Source organism: Myotis davidii, unplaced genomic scaffold (assembly GCF_000327345.1).
Source record: "Myotis davidii unplaced genomic scaffold, ASM32734v1 scaffold22, whole genome shotgun sequence".
Classification (NCBI taxonomy): Eukaryota; Metazoa; Chordata; class Mammalia; order Chiroptera; family Vespertilionidae; genus Myotis; species Myotis davidii.
In genome coordinates this window covers 772,435-784,517 of record NW_006294067.1, presented here as the reverse complement: position 1 = coordinate 784,517, position 12,083 = coordinate 772,435, and the positions used below count along the sequence as shown (strand labels likewise).

The 12,083-nt window shown below is 43.4% G+C and overlaps 2 gene segments (V, D, J or C); both read left to right on the top strand.

The window, feature by feature from the left end:
- The first annotated feature begins 8,259 nt into the window (after positions 1–8,259).
- On the top strand, positions 8,260–8,933 carry LOC107183803. The segment is given in 2 exon segments: positions 8,260–8,454; positions 8,566–8,933. Coding segments are annotated over 2 exon segments (447 nt in total).
- A 2,002-nt stretch (positions 8,934–10,935) lies between these two features.
- LOC102758761 overlaps positions 10,936–12,083 on the top strand; it is a 3,866-nt gene continuing 2,718 nt past the window's right edge. The window contains 2 exon segments of the V gene segment in view: positions 10,936–11,014; positions 11,126–11,434. Of these exon segments, the coding sequence occupies positions 10,936–11,014; positions 11,126–11,434 (388 nt within the window).

Below are 12,083 nucleotides of genomic sequence, written 5' to 3'. Positions count from 1 at the left end.
CCTACATTCCCAGGCCCTCAGGCCAAGCCTTCATCTTAGGATGACAGCATCATGCCTGTGGCTCTCTCTTTACAGGACACCTGGATGCCTGAATCACCTAGAGCCCAACATACAAGGTCACAGGGAGCTAAAAGAAGGTGACTCTCAGATGTCACCAGTCTGATAACCACAACAATATGTACTGCTATCGACATGACCTGGGGTATGGGCTGAGGCTGATCCATTACTCAGTCAGTGCTGGGATCACTGGCAATGGGTACAGTTGCTGATGGGTACAGTGTCTATAGATCAAATACAGAGAACTTTGTCACACTAGAGACTCAGCCACTCCCTCCCAGACATCTGTGTACTTCTGTGCCAGCCGTGAATTCACAGTGGTTCATGGCTGACTCCTCTCTACACAAAAAGGCAGGGGTGAGAGGCCCTGCATACTGACTCCACAGAGCCCTATGCAAACTAACAAACCATGGAACCCCCAGTGGCCTATGCCTGCAGAATGAACTTCAGTGTGTGCTGAGGTCCACCTGCAGGGCAGTGTCTGCCAGGCCCGGACCAGACCTTGGACCTCGGACACACACTCCCCACTGTTGCTGTCAGTCAGTCTGTCCTCTGCAGCGGCCCTGTGACCTGGGAAGGTGCTTCTCCAACTCTGGGTTTTCACCTCATCAACCTGAGTCTGATGCCTCCAGGGTGGAAAGTCATCAAAGGAAAACAAGATCCATCTAGACCCCCCCCCCCTTGTATATTACACATAGTGTCTTCAAGGTCAATGAAGTGGAGTCCTCTTCCATAAAGAAGCTATAGGAAACTATAGCTATGTTTACTGCATGGTGACCTAGAAGGACAGGAGGCTTTGCCATGGGCTCAGGAGACATAATACCACATGGAGGGTATGAAGACAGATAGGGGACTTGGTTGTGATCTGCAGGAAGAATAGGAGCTTCCAACTCAGATATTTTCCCAGGCTATCATTTTATCTTTTATATCTCTAAATGCTAGTGAATTTCAGGGGAAAGCCAAGACAACAACAGATGCCCACCCTTGATTAGATTGAGCGTGTGTGACTGGTCGAAAAGGTTGAGCATGAGTGACTGGTCGAAAAGAGGGTATGGTTATAGAAACAGGGACAGGTGCAGACAGAGAGGTAACTGTCTCAGAGAAATGTGGGAAACCAAGGGAGGGGTGTTCCCTAAACTCAGTGCATCACAGCCACATCCCATCTCCCCTGCAGGCTCTGCTGAGCTATATCTATGAGAGGAGCTGCTGATTCAACCTGAGCCAAGACCAAATGAACTCTGGGCCCTAAGCCTTTGCTGGGGTGGGGGGCAGTGACATCCCAGGCAGACTTGTCTGTCCACTGGAGATGGGCCTCTGAGCTCCCTCTCAGTCTGTGGGTCAGCCCCTGACCTGGCCATGAGCCCCAACCTCTTTTGTGTGACGTTTTGTCTCCTTGTGGCATGTGAGTTCTGCTTTCAGTGTATACCTGTTTGTGTGTCAGTGCAAATAGTACTTAATGTTATTTACTTTATTAGGAATATTCTGGTAATTGGTAAAGCAGAGGAGCAGTAGCATTCAACATGAAATTTATATTTGGTGGCTACTTGGAAAAGCTGTTCCTGTCGGCAGAGGCTCCATTTACAGAGAGAGGCCATGTATTAGTCCTTGAAGGACTGTGAGTAACTCTCTGGGTAGAAACAATAGAATTGTCTAGAATTGCCCAAGAATAGACCAAAGTCCCAGGTTTGCCTGAGTGATTCATATCAATTCTTTAAGGACTAATGGTCCAGCTACTGTGGCTCAGTGGTGGAGCATACACCTATGAACAGGAGGTCACAGTAGGATTCCTAGTCAGGACACATCCAGGTTGTGGGCTCCATCCCAGCAGGGTGCATGCAGGAGGCAGGCAATCAATGATTCTCCTTCATAATTAAAGTTTATATCTCCCCCTCCCTCTCTGAAAGCTATATATATATGTTTTTAAAAGACTAATGTAATTTCCATTCCTTAGGCAGCAAAGACTGAAAATAGACTCTTATTTCAAAGAGTAGAACCCTAAAAGTACTGGAGTGAGAACATCTTCCTGAGACAACAGCCTTTCTTCCCACTTCCTTGTGGGAACCTTATTTGAGAAGGCTATGACGTGTTCATGAACCCTGGGGTGACACCACAACCAACATTGTAATTCTACTGCTACTTGAATTAAAAACACAAACTGAGCAAGTCTAGAGCCTGTGGAAATGTTACTTGTTTCTACTGAGTTTGGAAATGCAGGCCCTAGAGGGAGCTCATTTACCTTCCTTTTCAGATAAAGGGGATTGATTATTCACAGGCTGGACCTAGAATGAGGGGTCAGAGCCTCCACTCTCTTGTAATTTGGGGACATTTATTTATTTTAGAACTGACTTGTAAATACAGGAGGTATTGTGACAAGGAGTTGAGGGCAAAAATCAATATGTAGATAAATGAATTAATAGAGGGTATTGTTTGACCTTTAAAGTTAATAGAAGAACCTAACCAACTTAGATCAGTACCCACCAGAGGCACCATTTCATCCCCAGCAGCTTTGAACTGTGAATTCAAACTGCTTTCAGGGCAAAGAGCAAAGACCTGACAATTCTACCATCTTTCCCACCTTTTCCTTCCCACATATCCCAGTGCTGCCCAAATCCTGGAAAGGACCAAGAAAATGCAGGATGAAGGTTAGAAATAGGAGAGCTCAGAGCAAAGGTGATAAAGTCAGCATTTTAGTCCTCAACTGTCAAGTGCTGCTGAATGCAGTGAAAATGTCCAACTGACAATGTGAAGGAACAAGAGACACGAGAAGGCTGGCCAGATAGGGAGTGTGGGATCCAGAGAATAGACCACCGAGCGCAGTGGGATGACAACCAAAAAATCTAACAATCAGTGCTGATTTACATCCACTTTTGAATTACTGTTTCTCATTCATTCTTTGTTTCATAATTTTCATCTTTTAACACTTCTGATTATGAGTGGCAATGTTATTTTCTTTCTTAATCGTAATAAAAAGAAATCCTAAAGCAATCCTAAGACTTAGTGATGTCACTATGAAAACTGCCCTGTGCAGACAAGGGACATCCCTCCTCCTCTGCTCATGCTCACAAGGACCCTGACCTAGCAACCTCCCATTCCTGCCCTCACCCTGCCATGGGCACCAGGCTCCTCTGCTGGGTGAGCCTCTGTCTCCTGTGGGCAGGTGAGTCCTAAGAAGAACCAAGCCCTTTTACTATGGTGTGTTTGTGTGCACGCGTGTGTATGTGTGTGTGATGATTATACTTGTTTTTCCTCAATTCTAGTCCCAAATCTGTCTCCACAGGTCACACCAATGCTGGAGTGTTCCAGTCTCCCAGGCACATACTCACAGAGAGGGGACAGGATCTCGCTTTCAGGCGTGACCCAATTTCTGGCCACAGGGCCCTTTATTGGTACCGACAGATGTTGGGGCAGGGCCCGGAGTTTTTGCTTTACTTCCAAGACAAGGATGCCTCAGACACATCAGGGACGCCTAAAGAGCAGTTCTCTGCTGAGAGGCCTGATGGCTCCTACTCCACTCTGAAGATCCAGCGTGCAGAGCAGAGGGACTAGGCCATGTACCTCTGTGCCAGGAGCCTAACCACGTGTGGCACAGTCACCCTCTTCCTGCTCTCAAACCCTCATGTGCTCACCCCTCCTCATAGTTCCCAGAGTCCTGAACAAAGAAGTGGTCCTCTTCTTCCCTCACCAAGAGGAATAAGTGCTTTGGGACTTTAATTGTTGTTCTGATCTTGGGAGATAAGGGAATGACCTTCAAAATACCAGAACAGGTCACCTTGGGTAATAACATTCTGGCTGTGGATCTCTGGGATTCCTTTATACAGTTCAAGATTCTATAGTTGAGTTTGAGCACCAGAGCTTAGTGTCAGGCATGGTGAAATCTTCTCTTATATAATATAGAGTTTCAACACATTTACAATAAACTGTTGATACTGAATGTCACTGACTCAGACCACATTGAGCTCTTGTGTGGGCAGCCAATGCAGAGCCCACTATCAAGGCCCCATGTGGCCACCAGCCTTAAAATACTTAAATTAGAACCCTCATTAAGAACTGCCATTGCAAACAATTGTCCAGGAGCACCTGTCACCCACAAAAATGCATGTTAACGTATGTCCATATATTGTTTTAGTATTTTTTTATGTTCCTGCAGTCATTCTGTGTTTAATATTCTTCTTCTCTAGTCTATTTTTAATAGAAATTTAAATTTGGCTTGGTTTAATTAAAACCCTACTTGAGAAGGTATTAAAGAAAAGTGATTCAAAGAAGACCTGGATAAAAATCACAGTAGTCCCCTCTTATTTTGAGGGGATATTTCCAAGACTTCCAGTGGGTACCTGAAACTGCTGATAGTACTGAACCCCATATATGCTGTTTACCCTATAGATGCATACTTTTTCACTTAAAGAAAGCACTTTAGGGCACCTCTTTGGCATGTCAGAATTGCCAGCATCGCTACGCTTATGCTTTGTACATTTAAGTGAAATAAGAGTGGCTAGAACACAAGCACTGTGATGCTGCTACAGTCAACCTTGAGAGGGCTACTGAGTGACTAATGGCAGGTTGTGTACACAAGGGATGTGTACACACCCCTGCATGGGATGGAAGGAAATGGCACACGATTTCATGAGGCTTATCAGATTAGTGTGCAATTTAAAACTTAGGAATTACTTATTTCTGGAATTTACCATTTAATAACTTTGGACTGCACTTGATTGCAGGTAACTGAAACAGCAGAAAGTGAAACTGCAGATAAGGGGGACTACTGTATGTAAAAGTAAAATGTGTGATGACAAAAGCAAGATAGGGAGCAGATATATGAATAAATATCTTACCACTGTGAGATTTTCCTAATTTATGTCAGGTGGTATAATATCACATGAACGTAGACTGTGTTAAGGCCGAGATGTATATTGTGAACCCTAGAGCCACCACTAAAATAATAAGCACAATTATAGCTAATACGCCAACAAAAAAGAGGAAATGGAATTATTTAAATGCTCAATTAATACACAAGAGACATAAACTGAAGAAAGGAGAGACAAACAAAAGATGGGGCTAGTACAACAAATAGCAAGATTGTGATAGATACTAATTGATCAATAGTCATATCAAATCAAAATAGTGTCAATACCCCAAATAAAAAGCATATATTGTGATTTTGAGTAAAAAAGGGAGAAACCAACTATATGCTGCCCATCAGAAAGGCAGTATAATCACAAAACTAAAAAGGTATAGTCACAAAACTTAGAAGGTAAAATGGAAAAGATATACCATAATCACAAGAAGCTGGAGCAGCAATCTTCACATCAAAGTAAATTTTAGAGCAAAGAAAGGTCATATTCTATTGATAAAAGGGTTAATTGATCAAGAAGAGGTAGCAATTACATACATTTATGTATCTAAAAAGTTTCAAAATACAGAAGCGAAAACAAGGAGAAAAAGACAAATTCACAATTGTAGTCAGACATTTCAAGACCTGTCAGTAATTTTTTTTTCAGAGAGAGAGTGGAAGAGACACACACAGAGAGAAACATCAATGTGAGAGAGACACATCTCTTGGTTGCATCCTGCACACACCCATACTGGATGCCAGGGATTGAGCCTGCAACCGAGGTACATGCCCTTGACTGGAATCAAACCCAGGACCCTTTAGTTCTTGAGGCAATACTCTATCCACTGAGCCAATTGAGCTAGGGCCACTTGTCGTAATTGATTGAACATCATGACTGCCTCCCAATAAAATCAGTGAGAATATAGAAGATATAAACAACATTAATGATCACCCCAACCTAACGGATATTTACAGTTCACCCAATAGCAGCAGAATACATATTCTATCGAGTACACATGGACCATGGACCAGAATGCTATAGACTTTGGGTATAAAATAAGTATTGATACATTTAACAGAATTCATGTTATACAAAGCATGTTCTCTCACCACAGAGGAATTAAATTAGATATCAATAACAGAAAGAGATCTGGAAAAATTCCAAATATTTGGAAACGAAATAACAATCTTCTAAATAACGCATGAGGCTAAGAACAAATCAAAATGGAAATTATAAAGGGATTTTAACTTAATGAAAATGAAAATATATCAAAATTTGTAGGATGTCATTAAAGAAGTACCTACTGAGGAACCTGAAAAAACTCAGGAATAATTCCCTACTCATCCTGAGACCAGCTCTACGATGGTACTCAAATGAGACCGAGAAATTACCAAAACAACACTGAACAAAAACCTACAAATCAATATCCCTCATGGACACAGATTAACAATCCTTTTAGAATTCAGTATATCAAAATGCAATGACATCTGCAGAGGGTAACACACATCATAATCAAGTGGGGCTTATTTCACTAAAGTGCAGTTAGTTTAACATTAAAAAATATGTCGTTGTACTCAAATATTAAAAAATAGAAAAATCACATCATCATCTCTATAAATTCTTAAAAACATTTGATAAAAGCCAACATCAATTCCTGATAAAAATTCAGTAAATTGGAAGTAATTGGAAAAAGTTCTTCCCCTAATCAAGGGCATGTATGAAAAAAATTCATGGTTAATAGACATTTTTGCAGGTATACTATGGTCAGTTAAACATGCATATTGTAATCCCTAGATCAAACACTAAAAGTAGCACAAAAGGTGTGAAATCGTCATTTCAACAATGGTGCTGGAAAAATAATCAGTGGTGCATATGGGAAAATAGTGAATTTTAATCCTTACCTCACTCCATCTTATAGGGTCCAGAAGCTAACCAATGGTGTTTACATTTTTAAGGGTTTAAAAAAGATTAAAAACCAGTATTTGCGACATACAAAATTTCTGTAAAATTCAGATTTTGGTATTGCTACAGGAAGTTTATTGGAGCACAGCCTCACTCCCTCATGTACACAGTGTCTCTGGATGCTTTGGCACAGCTGTGACAGAGCTCAGCAGCTGGGACAGAAAACCGGAACTGTTTACAGAAGACTTTTGCTGATTTTGCAAACTTTCCTATGAGATGGGTCAGCATTCATTATGACATATAAAGCTCCTGAAAAGAAAAAAAGAAGATCAAATTCTTTTCATGACCTTGGAGTAGCAAAGATTTCTTAGAGAGAACAAAAAATATTCTAATCTTTAAAAAGCACATTTTTCTTTACAAATATTTTGAAATCCTGATTTCAAACGAAATCAAGAAAAAATTTATATCTGAGGAAGGGCATGTATAAAAAATATAAATAATTCCTACAAACGAATAACTTTTAAAGGTGAGTAATTCAATTTTAAAGAGATTAAAGAGTTGAATAAGGTTATCTCACCTCCACCCCTGCCCTGCCCCCCAAAAAGGATCCATAAGTAGGCACTTCATAGAGGATTTATTTCCAGCTGTGTAGGAGCATTTTTGGTGGATAGAACCCTGTGGTCTACCCTGCCCAAGAATTACCTTTGGTTAATGACAGCACTTTGCCCAAGGTCCCTCTACCCCTTCCCAGGGCAGCAAATGCATGGTGTCCTCCATCCCAGAACACTCATTGATGATATTTAGAATTTTATTCCCTTTTTGGAAATATGCATCATGCCTTCCTCACTACCACCTGGAAACAGTGAACTTGAAACAGGCAAACATCACATCAGCAGGTCCAGGTCTGTGAGAACACACTTCAATTGTTCTCCAGCAGGAACTGTGCAGGGTCCCCGACCAATCCTGAGACCTAATTCAAACAGAACCCAGCCAGCCTGGGCAGTGTCAACAGCGCTACTGCACAAGTGGCCACGTGGGGGCGCTGTGTATCCACTGAGTGAGCTGCTGATGGGGCCCTATGGGAGAGCGAGGGTTAAGGGAGAGAGTCTTGGCTTGGTCCCTACATCAGGGAGACTATCTGATGAATCAGAGGTTTGCTGATCATATCTTCTCACACTAACTGCTATGCAGGTGTGTTGGTCACAGCAGGAAGCCATGAGCTTGGCTTGTCTGGAGGTACGGCTTCTCTTGGAGCCTATGCTTGGTGGAGAGTGTGAGGGAGCTTCCTTCTGTGGGGTTGCCTGGATAATTCAAGTCAGGTGTAGAGCAAGGAGCACATGCTTCTAGGAAACAGAGAAGCTGTGGGGATGACCACAGGCCACAAACCCTGCCTGGACAGCAGCACCTGTTCATAGTAAGATGGACAGAATAAGGAATGCCTGGAGCAGCTGAGTCTGTCCGGGAGGTGCAAGGTGCCTGTGGAGCCTACAAGGACAGTGACATCACAGGCAAGCCCTCCACTCAGAGCAAAGGGAGGGGTAAAGCCTCTGCTCTCTCACCCTAAGCACCAGAGCCCAGAGCTGGGAGATGGCCAGTCTTGCCCTGTCCAAATCTTCCAGGGACCCTCAGCTCCTCTGCTGGTTGGCCCTCTGTCTCCTGGGGGCAGGTGAGTCCTGAGTTCAGGTGGGACAACCCTTGAATCTAAAGTTCTTAACTGTTACCGAGTATCCATGTCCTTCCTGTGCTGGTCTCCAGCTTCTGTCTGCTTCTTCCACAGGTTCAGTGGCTGCTGGAGTTACCCAGTCCCCAAGACATGTAATCAAAGGCCAAGGGGGGATGGCCATTCTGAAGTGTAACCCCATCTCCGGACACAGAAGTGTGTACTGGTACCAGCAGGCTCTGGGACACGGCCCTCAGTTCCTCATTGAATATTTTGAAAAGGAGGAGAGAGAAAAAGGGAGGGAGAGAGAAAAAGGGAGCATCCCTGATCGGTTCTCAGGAAATCAGTCCAGTGACTATAGCTCTGAACTGGCCATGAGCGCCTTGCAGCTGGGAGACTCGGCTGTGTATCTCTGTGCCAGCAGCTTAGACACAGCCCTGCAGGGTCAATGGCTTTCTGTGCTCAAACCTCCCTGCCCCAGCTGAGGATGTCACAGGAGAAGGTGGGGGCCCTAGCAACTTACCAGTATAGGCCTAACTTCTTTTGCCATTTCCAGAGTATCAGAGCACATATGCAGAGGTCACCCATCATGTGTGGTTACATAGCTGATTGCCTGCCAACTTCTAGGATACAGAACTTCAAGCCAGAGAACATGTCTGTCCTGTCCTACTTCACATAGAGTGAGACCATGATGTTCCTCCAATAAAGGAGCTAAGGGATTAGGGGATTTCCAGACTAGCAGAAGGTTCACCAAGAAAACAGAAGGTACAGTCAATTTGCATATTTGTCTTTTATTAGATTAAACAGATGTGCAGTTCTGGGATCAAAGGCAACCATAGGTTCCTTTTGCCTGACTTATCTATGGTTCAGAAAGAAACTCCTCTGAAATGCTAATACTTTTGTCTGATAATTTATTGGGTGAAATGAACTACAGAGAGGTGATTCTTAAGGGAAAATAAATATGGGACCAAGGAAAGCACTTCCTGTTTGATGTTAAGTCTGATGTACAAAAAGGTGTGGTACTACCAGAAAGTTGTGGCTTCAGAGTGACTGGTGATCACAACCCTGCTGAGCTCAGCCTGACCTTTCCTGAGTGCCTTTCCAGCTCTGCCAGCACCTGGCAATTCCTAGCACATGGCAGGAACTCCTGCTGTGATAGAGTGGGGTCCATGTTGTGTGTGCTAATGCATTGTCACTAATGTCTGTCCACTTTACAGAAGAAGAAGCCTTCAATATAACTTTTTATAGGCAGGAAGCTGCAGATCCTGGACATTCCAAATATTTCATATGTGTCAACCCTAAATCTCCAGGCCTCCAAAATCAACATTACCTCTACAATTCTATGATGCTTCCTGGGCTTGGCCCATCCTATATAATAATAGCCTATCTGTATCCAGGAGGACAGCTCAGGAGGTGGTCTGTGTGCTTCTCTGCAGATTCCAACAAAATCCATAAATCCATCTTCCAATGTGCCTGCATAACTGCAGTATGGCACCTTATCCTAGATTTCTCCTTCACTATTTCTTTCTCCCTGCTCTCTTTCTCTTGCTTCCTGAGATTATTTTCAAAATAAACTACTTGCACCTAAATCCTCATCTCAAACTGTGCCTCTGGGGGCAGCCTAAACAGTGACAGTGATAGGAGGAAGTGACCATCATGTTTATTTCTTTCATTCTGACAACCATTCATTCAAAAAGGCCTATAAAAACAAAAAGTCTTATAATAACTTATAGGAATGAATCTTTTCCCTGTTTATTTTGATTAATTTTGAATTCTCAACAGACTCACATGGGTTGTTGCTCCCTTCAAGCTCTGAACCTATGTATAACTGACTAGACTGGGTTATCTTTACAGATGTGGAGTCTGCCTGGACTCCTATAACCATTCATTCCTTTCATCATTCATTCAATAAACACTAATTAAATACAGGTACAGAGTAGTTTGGGATTTGTGGGATGAAAATTTAGAGGGCTTTTTTTGGTTAATCCTCATCTGAGGAAATTTTTGCATTGATTTTTAGAAAGAGTGGGAGGGAAGGTGGGGGGACCGAGAGAAATATCAATGTGAGAGGGACACATTGATTGGTTGCATCTTGCACATGCCCCAACCTGAGCCAGGGATCCAGCCTGCAACTGAGGTATATACCCTTGACCGGAATCTAACCCAGAACCCTGCAGTCCACGTGCTGACACTTTATCCACTAAGACAAACCAGCCAGGGCTGATTTAGGTTGCTTTTTGAAAAAGAGAATAACATTTTTTGTAGATGTCTTCTAAAGGTCCTGTGTACATGAGAAGGCTTGGCATTATTCTTCATTGTCCACATAGCAAACCTCCCTTCACTATTTAACATGAATAGGCACTACTCCGGGTGCATGGGAGACACCACTGCAAAAAAAAAACAACAAAAAAAAAAACACAAAAAACAGCTTTGAGATGAGGTGCATGTTTTCTGCAATATCAAATCTGCGGCTCTAATGATTAAAAAATGGCCCGTCTTGCCCTTTCTGACTCTCCCAGTGGCCCTTGGCTCCTCTGCTGTGTGGCCCTCTGTCTCCCGGGGGCAGGTGAGTCCTGAGTTCAGGTGGGACAACCCTTGAATCTAAAGTTCTTAACTGTTACCGAGTATCCATGTCCTTCCTGTGCTGGTCTCCAGCTTCTGTCTGCTTCTTCCACAGGTTCAGTGGCTGCTGGAGTTACCCAGTCCCCAAGACATGTAATCAAAGGCCAAGGGGGGATGGCCATTCTGAAGTGTAACCCCATCTCCGGACACAGAAGTGTGTACTGGTACCAGCAGGCTCTGGGACACGGCCCTCAGTTCCTCATTGAATATTTTGAAAAGGAGGAGAGAGAAAAAGGGAGCATCCCTGATCGGTTCTCAGGAAATCAGTCCAGTGACTACAGCTCTGAGCTGGCCATGAGCGCCTTGCAGCTGGGAGACTCAGCCGTGTATCTCTGTGCCAGCAGCTTAGACACAGCCCTGCAGGGTCAATGGCTTTCTGTGCTCAAACCTCCCTGCCCCAGCTGAGGATGTCACAGGAGAAGGTGGGGGCCCTAGCAACTTACCAGTATAGGCCTAACTTCTTTTGCCATTTCCAGAGTATCAGAGCACATATGCAGAGGTCACCCATCATGTGTGGTTACATAGCTGATTGCCTGCCAACTTCTAGGATACAGAACTTCAAGCCAGAGAACATGTCTGTCCTGTCCTACTTCACATAGAGTGAGACCATGATGTTCCTCCAATAAAGGAGCTAAGGGATTAGGGGATTTCCAGACTAGCAGAAGGTTCACCAAGAAAACAGAAGGTACAGTCAATTTGCATATTTGTCTTTTATTAGATTAAACAGATGTGCAGTTCTGGGATCAAAGGCAACCATAGGTTCCTTTTGCCTGACTTATCTATGGTTCAGAAAGAAACTCCTCTGAAATGCTAATACTTTTGTCTGATAATTTATTGGGTGAAATGAACTACAGAGAGGTGATTCTTAAGGGAAAATAAATATGGGACCAAGGAAAGCACTTCCTGTTTGATGTTAAGTCTGATGTACAAAAAGGTGTGGTACTACCAGAAAGTTGTGGCTTCAGAGTGACTGGTGATCACAAAGAAGAGCTGATGGAAGGGGAAGTTTTGTG